Raw genomic sequence first — 21632 nt, 5'->3', positions numbered from 1 at the left:
CAGCTCAATTAGTTGTGTCATCATAGCCAATTTACACCTCTTTGAACTTCTGTTTAAATTCTTAAAAATCTAGATAATAATATTCCCTCTCCAGGGGCTGGGAAGATTGAATGGAGTCATAATAAGCACCAGACACAGTCTAAGCTTTCAATAATAAAAAAACAACGCAATCAACTATAAAGCAATAAATATGAGTCATTTTTTACAAACAATAGTAGTTAACTTTGCCAATATTGGTGAATAATGGGAGAAAAGTTTGGAAAGGTAAATTGAGCCCAGACCAAGGTAGGTCTTTAAAAATTAGGAAAATTTTAGAAAAATTAGAATAGAGCAAATTCAAACTTTGTGTACAAAGGAGAGAGACAGAGAGGTTGCTTTAAAGATGGACAAGTTACTTGGAACTCCTTTGTAATTCATTAATGTCTTGTTTATTGTCTAGAACTCTGAGCTTCATGAGCTATGGATCAAGTCTATTTTGTTCACCACTCTATATTTAGAACCTTGCACAGCGCCTGGCCCACAGTATGCACTTAATACATTGAAATAATAAATGAAACATTATAAGGCGGGGGGGGGGGTGAGCAGGGGAGAGGGGGAATCAAAAATATCCCAAGAATACAAGCATAAATGACAGAAAAAATACATAAGATTGTTAGTACAGAGGAAATAATGAGTTTAAATTCTGGACTCTACAAGTTTGAGAAGCCTGTAGTGTCTTGTGGTGTTCATAGCCATATGTGGAATCGGAGCTCAGAGTGGACGGAGGTGGGGGCTCGAGATGTGTCGTTGAGACTCATTAGCATACAAGTAACGATCCACATCACGTAAGAGTACTGCGGCTTTAAGTAGGAGACACGTCCAGAAGAGCCGTTGGAGAGGAGTTCGGAGCGGAGAAGGTAGTCAGAGAAAAGCGGCAGTTAGAACTAGGCAAAAGGAAAGACAAACAGGGTGGGGGAAAAAAGGTTAAGAATATGAGACGATTTGGAAGAGGCTGGTATCAAAGAGACAGAGGAGGATACCGAGGAAGGAGTGACCGCGTCTATGGCCGTGGCCGCGACTATGGCCGTGGCCGCGACTATGGCCGTGGCCGCGACTATGGCCGTGGCCGTGACTATGGCCGTGACCGCGACTATAGTCGTGATCGTGATCCTGACCGGGAGCAGGAGCGGGAGCGTGAGCGTAGTCATTACCGTTCCCGCGACCATGATCGTTACTATGAGCAGCCACAAGCCAGTTACTCAAGGTAAGACTATATATAGCGATACTTAATTGATTTGAACCCCCAGAAGTTGTTGGCAGCTTTGACATGGGCCGTTTTAAAGGATGCTGGGGAGTAAAGTACGTTTGCAGAGGAAGTTAAATTAGCTTAAGTTTTAATTCCAACTAGTTTTTGACCTGAAGCCGATTACTTAATTAATGTCTTAACTATAAAATGGAGATAATACGCCATAGTGTTACTGTAACTGAACAAGTAAATATGGGTTAAAATGCTTAGAAAAGTACCTTGCTCGTTGTCACCAGTCAATATATTTTAACTGTTAGCGAATCGGCTGTGGAAGGTGGTGAATGGCGCAGTCGACTAATCTTCATTTTAGGTCTATAAGAATGGGAGAACCGGATGAGCCTTTTCCACTGGATAGTGCAAATTCAAATAGTGAGTTATCATAGGAGTACTACGGAGATGTTGGGGTTCAATACGAGGATCGATTCTTCCAGATTGTTCCAGAACTCTAAAACTTTCTTTGCCAGTCATGCGCAGTATGATTGCGCGCGCTTCAAGTTCCACCCATTTTTCCTATAGGCTACAGGTCCTGTATGTCTTTCCTCGGTTTCTCATTGGTCTTCAGCTAGCCTTGGTCCCGCCTCTGAAAGCAAAGAGGTTCCCCCTGTTGGATCTTAGTTCTTTTTGCTTGTCTCCGCGCCTGCGGTAGGAAAAGTGGCAACGTTAGAGTATCTACTTTACAAAAGCAAAGTGACTTTTTTTCTTCCAAACTAAGTAAATATCAAACAAGTGAATACCTTGGGCGATTGGGAAGGTACAGTCGGAACTGAAGGGAAGCGGTTTAAGGTTGGAACCATGGGATTCTTTTAAGAACGTACCGAAATACTTCCGGGAGAGAATGGGCGGAGAAAGAATTCCGTATGTTTGGCGGGTTTCACTATCTTCCTTAATATTTGGTCCTCCTACAGCAGAGGGAGCCGGACACGTGAGGAAGTAGTGACGCCGCCACTGCCTCAGGCTGCTTCAGGCTCCCCAATGGCCATGCCTGTGGTGAGTGCCGGGACCGTGGGCAGGGTGCCGGAGCGCTGCAGTCGGGCGGCTGAGGGGAGGGTCGCCGGCCGGGTGGCTGCAGATCACGTGTTCAAGTAGCGAATCAGGGGCTGGCCCGCCGGGCTCGGGGCGGGGCCCGCTCTCCGCAGACCCCCTCTATTCCTACACCCGCTGCCTGGGACCCCCCAGTTCCCGACTCCCTAGTCCCGGGGGCTGTGCAATCTCTTTAAGATGCCAGAAAGAAAAAGGACCCTGAGATGGGAACTAGCGAGAGGCGGGCATGTCGGGGTCTGTGGTTTGTGGCTTGCAAACTCCTTTTTGGATTATCTCCCGCTCTCTATATATAACTTTTGATCACCTGAGCTAGAAATGAAACTAGTTCTTAATTCAAATAGTAGGCTGGGCTGGGTAAATGGCTAGGGAGGAAGGTGTTGTTTTTTTTTCCTGCAGGAGAAAACCCCAACATTTCTTTTTTTTTCGGTTTTACAATTCTTTACAAGTGCTGGTAAATTTTTATGTAATGTGAGGAAGTTTCCTAAGGACCTAATTTTTCAAGTAGTTCATTGAACTTTATTGTTACTATACATTTTTTTTTCATTCAACAACTCGATTTTGGTTATAACTTCTCTCTTGAAAAAAGAACTCGGCACTTTTCAAATTTATTCAGTGGCAATTCTCCCACCCCCACTTTTTTAAAGTTTCTGGCTGGAACATTTTTATTACGGTGAATGTTTTGTAAAATATTGGAAGCCTAAAGTAAGGACTGAAGTACTAGTTTCCAAGTTAAGATTATAAATTTATATTTGAAGTGAGAAAAAAATGTATCAAATGCACTAATGAGAGACGAATATGTCCTAAATATATGTACCCAAACATAGTGAAAATTTTAAAAATTGGAAACTTTTGAGCCCTAAGCCTTTAAAATGCCAACATTTATATGGAAGAATGTGGACTGTGTACAGAGCTGCAAAGTGATTGAAATAAATCAGCTTCTGTTGATGATTTTGTGTTTGTGAGCGTTTGGAAGGATGGTAATGTACACTTCTAAAATTTTTCTTGTAGGATTTTAAAACTTATGTAGACCAGGCATGTAGAGCTGCTGAGGAATTTGTCAATATTTACTATGAGACAATGGACAAAAGAAGACGGGTGAGTGTTATAAGCTATATTACTCTTTATTAAATACCATTATTTTTCAATCCAGCCATTCATCTGACTTGCATAAGTGATAACTCTGATATTGAGCAGACTGACATATTTCAGAGGGAAGGAGTGGTGGGAAGAGATTAACCTAAGAATTTATATGCATACATGCATAGCCCATGGACACAGACAATAGTGCCATGAAGGCCTGGGGAGGGGGTGGGAGTGGAGTGGAGGGGGTCAATGGGGAAAAAGGGACAGCTGTGATACTTTCAACAGTAAAGATTATATATATATATATATATATATATATTTACATATGCATATATGTATATATATCAGCTTTGTGTTTACCTATCTCTGACCTTAGGCAAGTTGCTAACCTCTCTTAAAACCTCATTTTATTTTTAGAGTGATAAATGGGAATTTAAATACTGCACTTAACAAAGGACCCAACATATATTTATTTAAATATGTTACATTTTCTCAGTCCCAATTAACTTCAGTTTGGTTAAAATAGTATTAGTGCTGGTGAAGGAGTCTGACATTATAGGGAATGTTCCCGGATTTGTCCCTTTAATGGAATATATTAATAGATAATTTTTAAATTAAATCTCACAGCTGTAGCTGGCACTCACAAGCATAATCCTCATGACTTGGATACTTTTAGTCTTCAAAAGAACAACTTATCACTTTGTCAGCTTTTTTCATTGTAATTTGTCCCTGAGCCATATCTTCTAAGTAATTGTTTCAGTATGTGCTTCAAGCTTGCCTAGGTCTCTTATCAGTATAGGACTGTATTTTAGAGAACTTTCTCAAAAATAGTTAGCAGGCACAGAAGCTAACATCTTATATCTAAAAATTTATTTTTTAAGGCAGAAGATAAAAGAAGTCCCAGGTACTGATTTTTTATGACATGAGACCAGGGACAAGGGATGTGACAATGGATGTTTATTGTGCCTTCCTGCTTTCAAAAATAAAGTAGCAAAAAAAAAGGCAGAGTCGAGATATATGTTGGCCTTTAAATCCAAGATAAATTTTAGAATTAAGCAAATAATGAGTCCTGTGACACACTAAACTGCTGTGACTAAAGAGTTTACTGAATTTTGCCTTAGTGAAGCTTTAATTTGACTTATAAAAAACTGCTTTAGCAAGTACTGGTGATTCTTTTGAATTAAATATGCTGTTTGAGTAGTAAAAACAACCCATTCTTCCTAACATAACATTAAATGGCGCAGACATGAAATGACTCCATGTATATGAACACTAGGATTAAAGTGTACAGGTAGGGCCTGATGGAAGACAACTTTGTTAATTCTCAGAAAAAGAAGAGAGACTAAAACTGGTTTGGGTTGTAAGTGCTTGAAACTTGTGACCATTTAATTCATTTAAATATAGAAAGCAAATTTTTAAAACTCTTCCAGTTTGGATGCAAAGTTTTCTCATTGTGGCTAAAGTAAAATATGAAAAAAGTATATTTAGCTGCCTAGTTTATTAAGAGTAAACCTTGTTCATGTTTTCCAGTGCAAGGGGGCAGGGGAGTAGAGATGGAGATAGAACTATGAAAATGTTTGTATATTACCTGTATGTAACCTTTCAGTTCATTTCTGTTAAAATGCCTTCCCAGAAACAAACTATTTTCGCTTTTCTTTTATCTTTTTTTTTAGGCACTGACCCGGCTGTATCTGGACAAGGCCACTTTAATATGGAATGGAAATGTTGTTACAGGGCTGGACGCCTTAACTAATTTTTTTGAGGTGTTGCCTTCTAGTGAATTCCAGGTTAATATGTTAGATTGCCAACCAGTTCATGGTAAGAGCAAGGTCTTTTAAGGTGTTTATTTTGTTTTATTTTAGTGAGCACTGAGTTATCAAATTAAACTTTTGGTATCCTTTTAGATCCATCTCACTCCAACAGATCATTAGTATGTTTTGGTGGATTATGTGATTATAGTTTATTAACAGTTATGTGAGAAATTGAAGCTAAATGTGATTTTTATTTATGGGAAATAATAATCTATTTTCTCTAAATAGTTGCCTTCTATGCCTTGTACTGTCTCCAAAAAATTATGTCCCTAATTAATGTGTTTTATTATCTTACAATTTATTAAAATTTCACAGAAGAAACTTTTTACTCTGTTACGTGAAAGGATTTTTGGCAACACAGAATTAGATTTAAGATAGGCTGATGCCATTTATAAGATTAACCTCTAGGTGGTTCCTAATTTTCTTTAGTAGGTTAGGGTGATTTCTTTTTCCTTTACAGTTAGACAGCTGTAGCTTAAGCAAAACACGAAAAAGCTCTGTTAGAAACCCAATGAAATATTAGTAAATATAAGCTCTTTATTTTGAAACTTTAGAGTACCCAGAATCTTTCTGAACAGAAAATAATTTTAGTATCTTTGAAATGATTACTTAGTTTTTTGGCTTTGGGTGTACATGCTTAAGAGTATGCTGAAAGTAAAGAAAGTTTATGGAATCTTTTTAAGTGTTAAATTATGAGCAATGTCTTTTAAGCCTGAAAATCTGCTTATTTAGATATAGAAACTAACCTCTTTGTGTGTGTGTGTGTGTGTGTGTGTGTGTGTGTGTGTGTGTGTGTGTAAAGAGCAAGCTACTCAGTCCCAGACTACAGTTCTTGTTGTGACCAGTGGAACTGTGAAGTTTGATGGAAACAGACAGCACTTCTTCAATCAGAATTTCCTGCTGACTGCTCAAACTACTCCTCACAACACTGTGTGGAAGATTGCAAGTGATTGCTTCCGTTTTCAAGATTGGGCTAGTACTAGATAAAGGGACGAAAGTCCATTCTCCTTTGGTCCGTTAGTTTCAGCAACAGTTTATGTGAATTAATTCATTTCATTGTAGTTTTAATTCCTAGCAGCACCTTTTCTAGCAGCTGCCAGTTTGGGTTATTGCCCTTAAGAGCTTTAATGCTAAATTTTTACATGCCTTACATACATTTCACTAATAACATACCTACAGTAATATTATAAACACATGATCTCTGTACTAACATACTCACTGTGAGCCCAGCCTATCGCAAAAATGAAATCCTTTTATAATACTATCTACAGGATATCAGCACAGCATAATTCTCTGGGAGGAAGTAGAGTATTTTTTTTGGTTAAGTTAATTTTGTAATAGAACACATGTATTTTCAGTAAACACCGGTAATACAATTTAAGTATAAGGCTTTTTCAATAAGTTCAAATGAAAATATTACTACTTTTGGTTTGCACAACTACTCTGACATATTAGAATCACAGATAGAGATGTTCAGTGTTACCTAATGTTTTCTATGTTGACATGTTCTTATGAAGTGAATTAATATACTAGAGAGGTATAATATGTTCTTAGTTGATACCTGGGTATTGGATATATTCAGTGACTTACAAGCAAAACTTGTTATAAAGATTTTTCATGGCAGCTCCACGTTTATAACTTTAGGTAATGAATGTTAGTGGGTCACATAGCTTTAATGGGAGAGTAGGGAGTGAGAAATATAGAGATCCAAAGTTGGCCAAAAATTAGGAGGGGTGGCCACATGATAAATTTTTGGTACTTGTTTTCTACCTCCTAAAAATGTAGCCTATTTTTAGGGTTTAAGTCATTAAGATAAGTATCACTGCCAAATGGTCACGAGTGTCACTTTTGTTCTAAAGATTACTTTTAAAGGTTTTTCCAGTTCACCTCATACTTATCATCAATATATGTCTCAATTTATTCAAAAACTTATGGAGGTAAAATGTCAGCAATAAATCGGATCCTGCAGCAGGGTCTAACAGGAAAGTTGGAAACAAAGCCATTGTTCTCTCTTTGGGACACCCTTAACTTCTAAGTCTTCCATGTGAACTTCAGGCCAAAAATCTCCTATGTATTATCCACCCCCAAAGTAAGTGATTTCTTTCCTGTGTTTTACACTGTGAACTATATTGTCTTTTTTTGCTCATTAATGCTAAAATTATTTAATTTTAGGATTTGTTCTTTTATATGGCATTATGAGCAAATAGATTTTTTAAAAAACATGTTCTAGTTATGTAGTTAAGTCTTTGTCTTTTAAACAAGAAAATAGAGAACAGCAGATCTTCATTAGCCCATAAACTTCAAGAGAACAAAGTGATTCATTTTATGTCTCAGCATCTAAAGAGAAAGAAATATAGCTTTAGTTTTTGGTTAAATTTTAAATATTTTTTCATTCTTGAATTTGTTGTTTTAATGTTTTTAAGCTAGATGTGCCAGTTTTGTTTGTATATTGCAGCTCAAAATTAATATTTCTTATCACTTCTTTTGAAAACCAGTAATTCATTTACTCTTCCCCCAAACAACACATTATATTTCTGACATATTAACAAAATAGAATTAAATAGAAGGAGGGAGTGCAATTGGAATTTGACCACTCCTTCTTATAGTACTAACCAAACTTATACTTTATTTAAAATGAACTTACTCTGATTTTGGATTGGCTTTTTAAAGACCACAGCTTTAACATCAGTAGTCAGAGTGCCCAAACACTGCCCTTTCCTTTGTGGAGAGCAGTCTTAAGTAAAGCTGCATATAACTAGCAATAAGTAAATTGAATGGTTGTATACTATTCATGAACTGAATGTTTGGAGACTTGTGTATGAACTGTTTTTTTTCAAATTCTGTATAACTTTTAAATGGCTGGAACTACTCGTATATGGACTAGACTGTATTTTTGACATGCACATATTTTTGTAACTTGAAAAAAAAAAATAAAGTTTGTCTTGACAAGTTTTCGCAAGCTCGTTTTAAGGTCTTTTTATTTTTTTAAGTCTCCAGAACAGGTAATAGTTTCTTTATAATATAAGGTTTTTCAAATTTAAAAAGTTATAATGTTGAAAACAATGTTTGACAACTTGGACATTGTCTTTTCTCCAGCCCACCTGTTGTTCCTATTTTTCTACCAAATGTTCACATTCCCAAAATTACCCATTTGAGGTAGCAGTGAAGTTTCTGGTGAGACATTGAAATTTTAACTTTAAGCAACTAGCTAAATGCTATGTTTGGTAGGCAGTGAAACCAAAAGACAGTTGGTTTCCAGAAAGTATGGTTCCATTAATTTTAATTCTACATTAAAAATATGTCAACAGCCATTTGGAAAGGAGTGAGGAGAGGCAATAGCCCATAAAATCAACTACCATATTTAATGTCTTCAAAGGTGCATACATTTTTCACAATTTAATATCCTTGAAATTGATATGAATCATAAGTTGATGCCAAATCACAGTTGAATCAACTTTTTTTTTAGAGGAAGGGGTAAGAGAGATACACCAAGTGAGAGAAATATTGATTGGTTGTCTCCTGCACGCACCCTAACCAGGGATTGAACCAGCAACATGGGTATGTGCCCTGACTGGGAATTGAACCAGCAACCTTTTGGTATCCAAGAGGACTTCAACCAACTGAGTCACACTGGCCAGGGGACTAATCAGCTTTTTTCCCCTCTCTTCTCTGTGGTACATAAAATACTGTTGAGTCTTATAATCAATGTCATCTTACATTGGTGAAATACATTGACTTAGGTCTGAATTTGTAGGCATTAGTAACAGTAAAAGCCTATAAGCTTAAGAGGCTAGTAATTCATTACTCAAACTCTGTTACCTAGTTATTTATATTTTACTAAAGGCCCGATGCATGAAATCATTCATGGGTGGGGTCCAGCCAGCCTGCCCTGATGGGGACCCATCGGCCGGGCGGGTGGGGGGAGAGGGGCCGTGGGAAGTTGGCCAGTGGGGCCAGCCGAGAGGAGGACAGTTCCCTTTGTGGTTGGTGTGATTCTCTTATATTTGATTTCTACTTTCCAAGACTGAACCTGGGTTTTCCTGTCACTCCTTGACTTCATTCATGTGCTTTTGATTTGGGTGTGGTAACCTCACTTGGATGTTTAGAGCTCCTGTCTTTGAGCTGCTGTGTCGGTTACTGCATCTCTCCCCCGCCCCTTCCTCTTCCCTACCCCCTTCCTCCTCCCCCGCCCCCCCCCCCCGCCCCCGCTTCCTCTGGCCAGGTTTATTGAGTCAGTAGGTGACTCAGCCTGAATGTTGACACACTAATCAAATCAGTGGGCATTTATTAATTTGGCTCACAACAAAGGTGTTGGGGGCCAATCAGCTGGGCCAGCCAAGGGGAGGTGGAGGGGCACTTGAGGCCTGGATCAAGCTGGTTGGCTGCTGCAGTGCACGTCATAGCCACCGGTCGTTCTGGTGTTTCACTGTTCCGGTGTCTGGGCTTTTATATATATAGACTAGAAGGCCCGTGCTCAAAAATTTGTGCACTGGCAGGGGAGGGGGGGTCCCTCAGCCCAGCCTGTGCCCTCTCACAGTCTGGGACCCCCTCAGGAGATAACCACCTGCTGGCTTAGGGCCGCTCCCCGGGTGGCAGATGGCACGCCCAATCCCTCGGTGTCCGCCCCATCTCCCCCGGTCGCAGACGGCAGGCCCGGATCCCACACTGGGTCGAGCGGCTGCTCAGATCATGCTGCCGCCCATCCCACCTAAGACACTGCAGGCCCAGATCCTGCGCTGGGGCCCGGATCCTGCACTGGGGCGAGTGGCTGCTCAGATCATGCTGCCACCCGCCCGGCCCTCCCAGCACACGGCAGGCCAGGATCTCCCACTGGGGCAGCGCAGCGGGATCTGTCTGCACTATGCAAACTAGCCGCCATCTTTGTTGACAGTTAATTTGCATAATGCGCTTATTAGCCAATGGGAGGCATAGCGAAGGTATGGTCAATTACCCTTTTTGTCTTTGATTAGATTAGATGACTAGCTCATGGCTGGAAGAGCCACGGACTTCATTTATAAGCATGCATGTGACTTGATGAATAGGAGTCATATTTTCTTAGATTTTGAAAACTACCTAAAATGTATGCTGTGTTTAAAAAGATAGTCCTAATGAGGTTAAAGGGTAAATGCAGTGTTTTGGAAAGGAGCAAAAGTCAAAACCAAGAAGATAGCATGATTTCTTTAATTCTGCAATGTTGCTGGATTTACTTGCCTGAAACTAGTTAGGCAGGAAATTTAACAGAGGGGGTTTCATTTACTGATTTTTGGTAAAATGACTTATTACAGGGTAGAAAAGATAAGTATAGATATGCTTTAAGCATAACTTTAACACATTTAGGGGAAAATGATAGGGCTTTTTGATTTAGCAGTTAGCTCCATACAATAAAAATATTTCACCAAAACACATGCTATCAAACTCTGCTGCATTCTATTAATTTTTATCCTTTGCCAAATGAAAAGATTTCTCAGTGTCTTATCAGCAGGCTTTATACTTCATCCTTGCTTCCTAGAAAAGCACTAAAAAGAGAAATGTTGAATATTATTGAAATAATGTGTTAGATGGAGGGTCTTAGGATATAACGTAGATATGGGATTGAGGTGTATGCATCCTCTATATTAAGTGGCTTTCCAAAGTTTTGCTTTATCCCACAGAAGTATAAAAGGTTATCATAACCCAGCCTGGCTGGTGTGGCTCAGTGGTTGAGTGTCGACCTATAAACCCGGAGGTCACTGTTCAATTCCTAGTCGGCATATGCTCAGGTTGCGGGCTCAATCCCCAATTTGGGGCATGCAGGAGGCAGTCGATCAACGATTCTTTCTCATCATTGATGTTTCTATCTCTGTCCCTCTCCCTTCCTCTCTGAAATCACTAAAATATATATTTTTAAAAGGTCATAACCCACTACATAGATGCATACATATAACTAATAAAAAATGTACATGCAAAGTAAAACTAATGATACTACAGTTGACCCTTGAACAAGATGGGGGTTAGGGGTACCAACCTATCCACCCCTCCCTGCACAGTCAAAATTCCATATATAACTTGACTCCCCCAAAACCTAACTAATAGCCTAGCCCACTGTTGACCAGAAGCCTTACTGATAACAGTCAACACATTTTGTATATGTATTATGTACTGTATTTATACAAAGTAAGCTAGAGAAAAAATGTTTAAAAAATCATACAGAAAATACCTTTATAGCACTACTGTATCGATACTGTAAGTTTATATATAAAAGCCTAAGCGACCATCCAACCATTCGACGTCCGACTGGTAGCTATGATGCACACTGATGACCAGGGGACACATGCTCAATGCAGGAGTTGCTGAGCTTCAGTGATTTGGCAGCTGCACTTCTCAGGTGACACACCCGGAACCAGAGAGGAGGGAGCCCGAATCCATGATGCATCACCTGAGAACTGCACTCTCACAATCTGTGACCCCTCTGGGGGATGTAAGAGAGCCGGTTTCAGCCCAATCCCCACAAGCCAGGCTGAGGGATCCCCACTGGTGCACGGATTGCACCAGGCTTCTAGTCTGTTTATAGGATGAAAAAAATCACGTATAAGTGGACACATGCAGTTCAAACCTGTGATGTTGATGTTCAGTGGTCAACTGTATTTGCAATATCTTTCTGGCATTTTCTTTTTTTAAAAATATATTTTATTGATTTTTTACAGACAGGAATGGAGAGGGATGGAGAGTTAGAAACATCGATGAGAGAGAAACATCGATCAGCTGCCTCCTGCACACTCCCTACTGGGTATGTGCCCACAACCAAAGTACATGCCCTTGACCAGAATCAAACCTGGGACCCTTGAGTCCACAGGCCAATGCTCTATCCACTGAGCCAAACCGGCTAAGGCCCACTGAGCCAAACCAGTTAGGGCAGGCATTTTCTATTTTATTAATTTTAAAATGCTGGTTATAGCCTGCTGAATTGATTTTTACAACTTCCTAATGGATAGTACTAGCAATTTGGCAAACACAAAAATAGAGTAAGCATAATACTTTAACTATCACTTTCTAGTAGGAGCAAAAGGTTGGCTTCAAAATGTGGTGCCATGTGTCAGCGATACCCCCCAGACTTAGAAATGATCAAAAGCTTCCTCCTCTCAGGTGTATCATATTTATGGAGGACCATGAAAGGCAATACTGTTTTTCCTCTCATTCCTTATCTTGATTCCAAAGTTCAGAGCTAAGAAATCAAGGGTTTATTTGATCTTTAGGCAGAATCTGGGAATAGAATGTGTGGCAATAAAGAGTTGAAGCAGGGAGGAACTGTCCTATTTCAGATGTCTGAGCAGATCATTGAGAAGTCATTCCAGCAGAACCACATTTGAGCATGGTTTGATACCACATAAAATGTATTTTGTTCTAATGTAGGTCAATTTCATGTGTGTTTTTCCTTTCCTATTTGGGCACTCCAAAATTCTGCATACCAACCCCCCTGGTTTAACAAATGCTGGGTGGTCTCTAAATCCTGGTCCCCACCCCAAGGAGATCTGTATCCTAATGCCATTCGGCCCCTGCTGTGCATTGTGACCTCTCTCATCAGCTGTTGAATAGAATTTGTTTTTTATCTGCCCCACCAGATGATTGTGAGAATAAAATAAGACAAATGTAAAAATGTTTTGAAAATCGCAAATTGCTGCACAAATACAATGGTTATATTTTGGGGCTTGCTGACTGGCTGCTCCATCTCCCCAAATTCTGTCTCCTTGAGTAGAATAATGGATAAAGACTGCCACTCATTCTAAACCTTGACACTGCCTTTACAAGACTTATCCAGCACTGCAGAAAGCATAGGATTAGATCAATCCAGATAGAGATGGCTATTCAGCTGTAAAAAAAAATTTGGGGCCTTGAAGGGAAGCAAGGATAACAATTTGCAAATGTATTTTCGAGGGGTCTTTCTGTAACAGAAAAAAATATAGACTGGAGCTTTTTTATTTGAATTCTCTTACTCAAGGACAGGAAATCAATAAGAGGAGCCTGCAACACTTACCAGTTGAAGTTGCTGTGCCTTGGAGCACTGAGCTGCCTGAGTAGCCAACATGCTCCTTTGTTCCTCTGATCTTTTCATGTCATTTCTGGAAGAATCTTTGGAAATGATTTCTTTAATTAGCTCGTCTGTCCATCTGTGGCACCCAGGATTCCAAGTGCTCTGGTCCCAATCTCAGAGATAATAATTCATTAGCTTTGGATGTTGCTGGAAAGAAAAGGCAAGCCTAGGAGAAGGGACCAGAGGAGAAATTAGCTGCGGGTTGGGGGTGAATAGTTGGGGAAATAGTGCCTCATAAGAAAAAATATGTGCATGTCAAAAATACAGCCTAGTCCATATACGAGTAGTTCCAGCCATTTAAAAGTTATACAGAATTTGAAAAAAAAAACATTTCATACACAAGTCTCCAAACATTCAGTTCAGGAATAGTATACAACCATTCAATTTACTTATTGCTAGTTATATGCAGCTTTACTTAAGACTGCTCTCCACAAAGAAAATGGCAGTGTTTGGGCACTCTGACTACTGCTGTTAAAGATTTATTGAGACATAATAAAGACTTATTGAGACTTATTATAAAGGTATAGTAATTATGACAGCATTAAGCATGATGCGGGGATTGACCAATTGACTAACTGAACTAAATGAGGGCTCAGAAAGAGCAACCGTGTCTGCAACAGCAAGGTGGTTTGTGGTATTTTCAAGTCAAATACCATGACTGATAAGTGTTATTTATGGTGTTTTCAAGTCAAATACCATGGCTTATCACACATATATGGAACTGAAGATTATTGAAGAAGAAAGAAGTGGTTATCCATATGCCGAAAAGAAAATAGATCCATCTTATATACCATACACAAAACAAAGTCCAGATGGATTGAAGACTTATGCGTGAAACACAAAACTTTTAGGAAAAACCGTAAGAGAATATCTCTGTGACTTTAAGGAAGTAATGGACTTCTTGAATAAAGCACACACACACACACACACACACACACACACACACACACAAACACTACTAACCATAAAAAAAGACAAATTAGAATACATTAACATTGAGAACATCTATCTGTCAAAAGAGATCATTTTAAAATGAAAAAAGCTACAAACTTAGAGAGAAAAAATTTAAAATATATACAACCAAAACAGGATCCCTAACCAGAAATATGAAGCATTTCTACAAATTAAAAAGAAAACAAATGTACAAATGGTCAAAAGCCATACACAATCATTTGCAGAAGAAACATCGATCGCCAATAAGCTTATGAGAAGATGCTAAACTTCATTAGTGATCAAGTAAAGGCAAATTAAGACCATGATGAAATAATATTTTATGACTATGACAAACATTAAGACATCTGATATACCAAATGTTGAAGCGGATGTGAATAAACAGGAACTCATACATTTCTGCTGTGATTGTCAACAGGAACAATGACTTTGGGAAACAAGTTGGCATAAATTGGTATTTGTATGCTCCACAATTCAGCAATTCCACTCCGTGGTCTGTACTCTTGCACATTTGTGCCAGGATTCAAAATAAGAAATGTTCATATACGTACTGTTTATAACAGCAAATATTTGGTGGCAACCCAAATATTCAGGGTTTACAGAGAGTGGGATAGGATAGATAGGTGTAAATTACTAATAATGTTCTATTACTTGAATTAGGTGGTAAATTCATGTGTATTTATTCTATTATTATGAATTTTAATATATGTATCTTATGTATAGTTTTATGTACCAAAAAGTATGGTTAAAGAGATGAAAGACTGAATGTGAGCCATACATCTCTGCTAGTATAATGGTTTAGAACTTAGTTCTCTCCTTACTGTGATCTCAGGTTCAATTCTCCATCAAAGTTTAACCTAAACCTCATTTACTGCCCTCACCCTGGTAAAAAAAAAAAATTGTGAGAGTAATTATCTAATTCATTTTCCAATATGTACATGGTTATGGTTTCACTAAAGAAATATTGAAGTATTTGATTATTTATACCTTTATGATGAAGCAACCATGTGTGCAACAGAATGGTAGTTTGTGATAGTCTCAGCCTAAATACCATGAGTGATTGGTGGTTTTTTTCTCTCTACTTTCCCAAACTTTATTAAAGAAATAGCAATGATGGTAAATCTATAAAACAGTCAATTTTCTGGAATTTTCCCCTTAAAAACGTGACATTTGATTTCCAAACACATGCCAGAGTATACATGATTCTCAAGGTACACTTGAGAGGTGCTAGGTAGGTGAGAGGCTGAACCCTGAAATGTTCATCTTCCAACTTTCCCCAATCTGTAGTCTGTTTTTGGATGGGAAATAATTGTCCAAACAGCTACTATGGCTTCATTCATTTTTGTTTGTAGCTCTCTGAGCTCTTCTGTATGCAGCATTCATAGAAATTGAGCAGCTTTAGCAAGAACTGCATCTCCGGTGTCAAAACCAAGAATATGCTATTTAAAGCAACAGGCAACCTCTCTTGTTTGATTTGTTTTAGCAACTGCATCCTGTGTCAGGCACTCCTGGACCAAAACGCGAATTGCCTTAAGCATTACCAAGTAATCATCATGACACAGAATCTGAACATTAGTTAAAGCCATTGCACCAGCCTTAAAATCAAAATTATTTACCTCCAGTCCTGGCTGGTGTGGCTCAGTTGGTTAAGCTCCATCTCATGCGCCAAGAGGTCACTGGTTTCAGGCTGGATCCACAGTAGGGAGCATGCAGGAGGCAGGCCATGGATGGTTCTTTTTCATCAATGTCTCTCTCTCCTCCCTTTCTTTCTCTCTAAAATCAATAAAAACATATTTAAAATTTTCTTTTACCTCCAAAATGATAAATGGCTTTGCATTTTTAGCTACATTGTCAGCATTTTTTATATTATCAGGTACCAAGTCCTTGTATTCTTCAGCATTATATCCATATTCAAGTCTAACAGCTACACCAAGAAACCAGTCATCTCTGAGATACATTTCAAAGAACTTGAATCAGTCACTGCTGTGGATATTTCTTAAATTACTTTTGTCTTCAATTTTGTAGTGTCTGATTTTCTGGTCTTCAAGGCAAACAATAAAGAAGAAGAAAAAATATTAGAAATATGAACAATAAAATGGCAATGAATACATATCTGTCAACAATTGAATCTGAAAAACAAAATAAGCAAGCAAAATAGAAAGAGACTCATCTTATATAATAAAAGGCTAATATGCAAATAGACGGAATGGCAGAACAAATGAACAACCCGCCACTTTGACATGCACTGACCACCAGGGGGCGCATGTGGAACATGGCGGGCATTAGCCACTGTGGTATGGTGGAGCAGATGAGCTGGGGCACCAGACCAAGGTGGGGCACAGGTCTCTGTCATTGAGGCAAGCCTCTGGTGGTTACTGAATATTCTTTGCTCCCACGCGCCGCGATACCACCTGGCACTTGCACCTGCTGCCTGCACTGGCCCCACTCACACCTGCAGCTGGCGCTGGAGCCGCTGCTCGCACCTGCTGACAGCTCCTGGTGCCAGTCCCAATCACTTAGTGCTGTCAGCAGGTGCAAGCGGCGGCTGCCAGCTCTGATGGCCCATGAGGGCTTCTCCACTCCCCCTCCTCCTGAAGGGCAATCGGGGCAGCAGGCACCACTCACACCCGCTGACAGTGCTGGCCCCACTTGCACCTGCTGCTGGTGCCAGCCCCAATTGCTCTGCGCTGTCAGCAGGTGCAAGCGGGGCCAGTGCCATCAGCATTTGGGAGCGGTGGCAGCAGGAGCAGGGCTGCTGGCAGATAGGGGACCAGGGGCTGTGGTGGGAGGGGCTAGGTGGAGGCACAGAAGATGGGCGGAGACCTGCCCCTGTGCCCACTGCAGCCTTGTGGCCCACAGTTCCTTTCAAGTTGCATGAATTCATGCACTAGGCCCCTAGTAGATACAGAAAACCTTTTGACAGTGGGAGGATGGGTGAAAAAGGTGAATGAATTAAGAAGTACAAATTGATTGTCACAGAATAGCCATGGGTATGTAAAGTACAGCATAGGGAATATAGTCAAATATATATATATATCCCTAATATGCAAATAGACCAAACAGCAGAACAACCAAACAACTGAACAACTGGTCGCTATGATGTGCACTGATCACCAGGGGGCGCACGTGGAACATGGAGGGCATCGACAGCAGGTGGCAGAGTGCGAAACATGGTGGACATTGGCCACAGCAAGATGGTGGAGCAGGTGAGCGGGGGTGCCAGAACAAGGCTGGATGCTGGTTGCTGTCATTGAGGCGAGCCTCTGATGGTTACTGAAAATTCTTTGCTCCCATATGCTGCAGTCACCCTGGGTGCTCACACCTGCTGCCAGTGCCCACACCCACTGCCAGCACCCAGTGCCGGCCCTGTTTGCTCGGCGCTGTTAGCGGGTGTGAGCAGCGGCTGCCCGCCCCGATTGCCTCTCAGGGCTTCTCCACCTCACCCTGCTCTTGAGGGGTGATCAGGGCAGCAGCCGCCGCTCGCACCCACTGACAGCTCCTGCCCCAATCGCTCCGCACCATCAGCAGGTGCAAGCAGGCCCAGAGCCGCCAAAGTGTGGGAGTGGCAGCCACAGGGGCTGCTGGCAGATAAGGGACCAAGGGCCACAGCGGGAGGGCTGGGTGGGGGCACAGAGGATGGGCCAAGACCCAACCTTGTGCCCACCTCAGCCTTGCGGCCCACAGTTCCTTTCAAGGTGCATGAATTTGTGCACTGGGCCCCTAGTATTCTAATAACTATGTATGGAGTCAGATGGGTACGAGATTTATTAAGATGATCACTTAAGTTATATAATGTCTAATCACTGGGGTGTATACTTGAAACTAATAAAATATTGGTTGTCAACTCTAATTAAAAAATTAAAAAAATGACTTAAAAATAAATAAATTCTGTTTCATTTTTGCAATTGAAGCCAGCAGGGTTGTGGTGGTCAAAGGAGATCAGGCTGCATCAGAACATGGTCCAGACTTCTCACTCTGGTCCTCTGGGCTTCAGCCCAGAGAGAAGAGGCAAGGAAGTGTGGACAGGACAGTGAGAGGGCCTGATCAGTGTTATTTGTGGTATTTTCAACTGAAATACCACTACTGGTCAGTGTTGTGGTCTTTTCAAAATAGTAAATCATTCTTGGTAAAATTTCAAACAAATCATAGCTCAATTTTCTTTCAATTTATGTGGTAGCTACATTTTTAGAAAATTCAATACATATTGAAACCTTTTTAAAGTTCCATTGTATTTATACTTAACATAGAGTTGGGTTCTGGACTCAGATAATTATAATCAGGCTTTGCACCCACTGGACTATCCAGCAGAATACAGGGTAGGGGAAAATAGGTTTATAGTTGTGAGTTCACAAAACACAGAGTTTATTCTTGTATTATTTCCCATATGAACAACTATAAACCTACTCCTTAGGCCCCACTCCCATTAATAAGATCTCTCAATCACTGTGACAACCAAAAATGCCCCGAGAGATTTCTCAATTGCTCCCTAGGAAGAGCAGTATCACCAGAACCCCTGCCCTAGTGGGAAAGGATGAGGGTGGAAAACCACTAGTTTTCCAGTGATTCAGGCTCTTATATGATTAAGCCAATAGGCCAGTGACGGCGAACCTTTTGAGCTCAGCGTGTCAGCATTTTGAAAAACCCTAACTTAACTCTGGTGCCGTGTCACATATAGAAATTTTTTGATACTTGCAACCATAGTAAAACAAAGACTTTTATTTTTGATATTTATTTTATATATTTAAATGCCATTTAACAAAGAAAAATCAACCAAAAAAATGAGTTCGCGTGTCACCTCTGACACACGTGTCATAGGTTCGCCATCACTGCAATAGGCTCATCAGAAAAGCTTTCACACATAGCTACTGAGGATTGATGTGAAAGAGAAAGAGGGGTTGGGGTGGGGAAAATACTTTTGGTTTAGAAAGATAGAGTGGGCAGGGTCCAGAGGCAGAAGAAGTCAAGAAAGGAAGAGAAGCCTCAATGCCAGGTCCCCAAATTGGGAAAGTTATTCAAGACAGTGTGCTGTGAATCTTTGAACTAACACTGTAAAACTCCTCCATGAGGGGTCTACTTACCAGAACCACTTTAAAACCCAAGGGGACCTTGGGACGCCTAATTGCATGGAAGGGAAGAAACCGTACCGATGCTTGAAGTGGGGTTGGGAGGACTGGATCCAAAATATGAGAATACTCCAATATGGATCAGTGGAAAATGGACCTCACAGTTACACAGCTTTATTGAATGTGTGAGGATATTGTATCCTGAGTGAAAGGGGCAATGAAGTCAACATGTGGTTTTTCTAGCAATGCCCACAAATGACATTAGAAAGGACTCTACCAGCTTTACTTCCCCTTTACTGATATTTGCACAGAAGTCCCAGTTGTTCACTGACCTCAGCTTCAGGGTACAGGGCAGAGTGAAGAAAGAAACAGGCTTAACAGATATGCAATTGAGCCAAAGGATAAGGCATCTCAGAATAACCTAGCAAGACAAATAAAACACTTGATACAACTGCGGTGCCAGGAGTCAAGGACCGGAGATTGGGTCCAGTTGCAGAACCTGGGCATCCTGCGTCTAAGATAGCCAAGCATTGGAAAGGCACACTGTATGTGGTAGGAAACAAGAATAACTGCCAGTGTATAAAGTATAGCTTGGGGGCATCCAGGAATAGGGCTGTCAAGGTAATATATTGTAATAATCATCTGCCCATTAGGCAGCTAAAAGGGAGAGGTCCAGGTAAATACACTATGAGGTCACACTTATTGTCTCATAAGAAATAACTTACAAGTTATGTGAAAAGAAGAAATATGAATCTCTCTTGCAAACCAGGTTGGGGGAAGTGTTGTCAAAAGGAAATCAATCCTCGTAGAATCCCCACACATCAGAGTTCATTCAACCCCACCACTCATAGGATCAAGAGACAATGAGTTTACATATTGTTTGGAGGTGCAAGTTGCAGAGTAATGCATAGGGTTTTATTGCAAATATTTTATCTACCATCGGAAAAACGAACATGCACACATACACACTTGTAAAAATGTAGAGAAAGGTATAAAAGGATATACAACAAACTGTTAACACTGGCTAATTTAGGAGCTTTGATTGGGGATAAAGTGATGTATATTTTTCTTCATATACCTCTGTATCACTTGTTAAGCTACCTTGTGAAAACAAATTTTATTAAATCTGATAGAAAGACTTGTGATTGCCCCTCCCCTCTGAAGATTCAGCAGAAATTGGACAGAGGAGGAAAGTCATTGACATTCAGCAAACACCGGAGGCAGAGAAGACATGGGACATGATCACTTCTGTAGGAGGGGTGGGACATGTCCCCAGAAAATGGGATGTAGGGGCATGGGCGAAGAAAAGGGTAAAGGGAGAAGCCTTATAGAGGGAATAAAGAAAGGGGGCAAATCAGTGAAGAATGACCATCCACTGGAGTCCTCGAGAGCTTCTATATGTGATGCCCCCAAGAACCAAGGCAGTGAAGCCTTGTACCTTTCTAAGGGAATGAGGTAGCTAGGCTATAGGCACAATGCCTATCCTCACCTTCAACTTGGTGTGATTTTGGATCAACCACCTGAGCCTGAAACTACTTGAATCTTCTTCAGAGTCCAAGGTATATGGTATACCCTAGAGCAGTGGTTCTCAACCTTGGCTGCACATTAAAATCACCTGGGAATCTTTTCAAAATCCTGATTTCTGGGCCTCATCCTCCGGAAATTCTGTTTCTTTGTTACTAATGTTGTGGCCTCGCCCCCTAACAAAGAAACAGAATTTCCGGAGGATGAGGCCCAGAAATCAGGATTTTGAAAAGATTCCCAGGTGATTCTAATGTGCAGCCAAGGTTGAGAACCACTGCCTTAGAGAAAGGCAAAACATGGCAGCAGAACAGGGTGCCAAAGAGAGAAATAGCTGCCTTACTCCCTCCATGGATATCAACAGCACTCTCATTGTGGACTATGAGGTAGCAAGGAGTACCTACCAGCAAACGACTGTGGGCAACAGGGTTTCAAGGATAATCCACCGTGGATGACGGTCCAGCTGGAGAGACAGTAAGGTTCATTTCCCCTACTTTTCATACCAATAGTTGCTAGAGACTCCCCTTGAGGGTCAGAAAATAGAAGGGACCACCACCCACATGTGAGTGCATCCAAAGCAGACCAGATCCCTAAGTACCTCCTACATCATCAAAGAATGGTCTGTTTTGGCATGGTTCCAATGTGTTTTTAAATGTGGTTTTTAAAAGTTAATAATGTCATGTATCAGTTCAGTAATTTTCACCAAGTAAAGGATGCTTAGAATTATCGGGGGGCGGGGGGGAATGCTTTTTAAAACCAGACACCTGGTCCCCAGCCCTACATAAGAATCCCTGCCTTTTCAAACCATT

The 21632-nt window shown here is 40.5% G+C and overlaps 1 protein-coding gene, 1 long non-coding RNA gene and 1 pseudogene across 4 annotated transcripts; 1 reads left to right on the top strand and 2 right to left on the bottom strand.

The window, feature by feature from the left end:
* Window positions 1–579: 579 nt before the first annotated feature.
* Window positions 580–2363, bottom strand: LOC118654142. Its single transcript, XR_004966975.1, has 3 exons — window positions 2101–2363; window positions 1504–1922; window positions 580–923 (listed from the first exon to the last, which is right to left on the bottom strand). It is a non-coding gene; the product is annotated as an uncharacterized LOC118654142 (long non-coding RNA).
* On the top strand, window positions 1905–8179 carry NXT2 (nuclear transport factor 2 like export factor 2). Of its 3 annotated transcripts, none has more exons than XM_036305419.1 (5): window positions 1905–2068; window positions 2191–2272; window positions 3335–3421; window positions 5083–5227; window positions 6023–8179. In XM_036305419.1, the coding sequence occupies exons 2-5, from the start codon at window positions 2258–2260 to the stop codon at window positions 6205–6207; spliced, it is 432 nt and encodes a 143-aa protein (XP_036161312.1). In that variant the 5' UTR covers window positions 1905–2068; window positions 2191–2257; the 3' UTR covers window positions 6208–8179. The 3 variants fall into 3 exon arrangements, with proteins under 3 accessions (XP_036161312.1, XP_036161311.1, XP_036161310.1); XM_036305418.1 differs by having other exon boundaries at window positions 1910–1996; XM_036305417.1 differs by lacking the exons at window positions 1905–2068; window positions 2191–2272 and adding an exon at window positions 2446–2560.
* A 7319-nt stretch (window positions 8180–15498) lies between these two features.
* On the bottom strand, window positions 15499–18197 carry LOC118653684 (annotated as a pseudogene).
* Window positions 18198–21632: the final 3435 nt, after the last annotated feature.

The sequence above is a fragment of the Myotis myotis genome, unplaced genomic scaffold (genome assembly GCF_014108235.1).
Source record: "Myotis myotis isolate mMyoMyo1 unplaced genomic scaffold, mMyoMyo1.p scaffold_m19_p_4, whole genome shotgun sequence".
In the NCBI taxonomy this organism is placed as follows: Eukaryota; Metazoa; Chordata; class Mammalia; order Chiroptera; family Vespertilionidae; genus Myotis; species Myotis myotis.
Note: the sequence above shows the minus strand (reverse complement) of the source record. Positions and strands in the feature narration are given on the sequence as shown.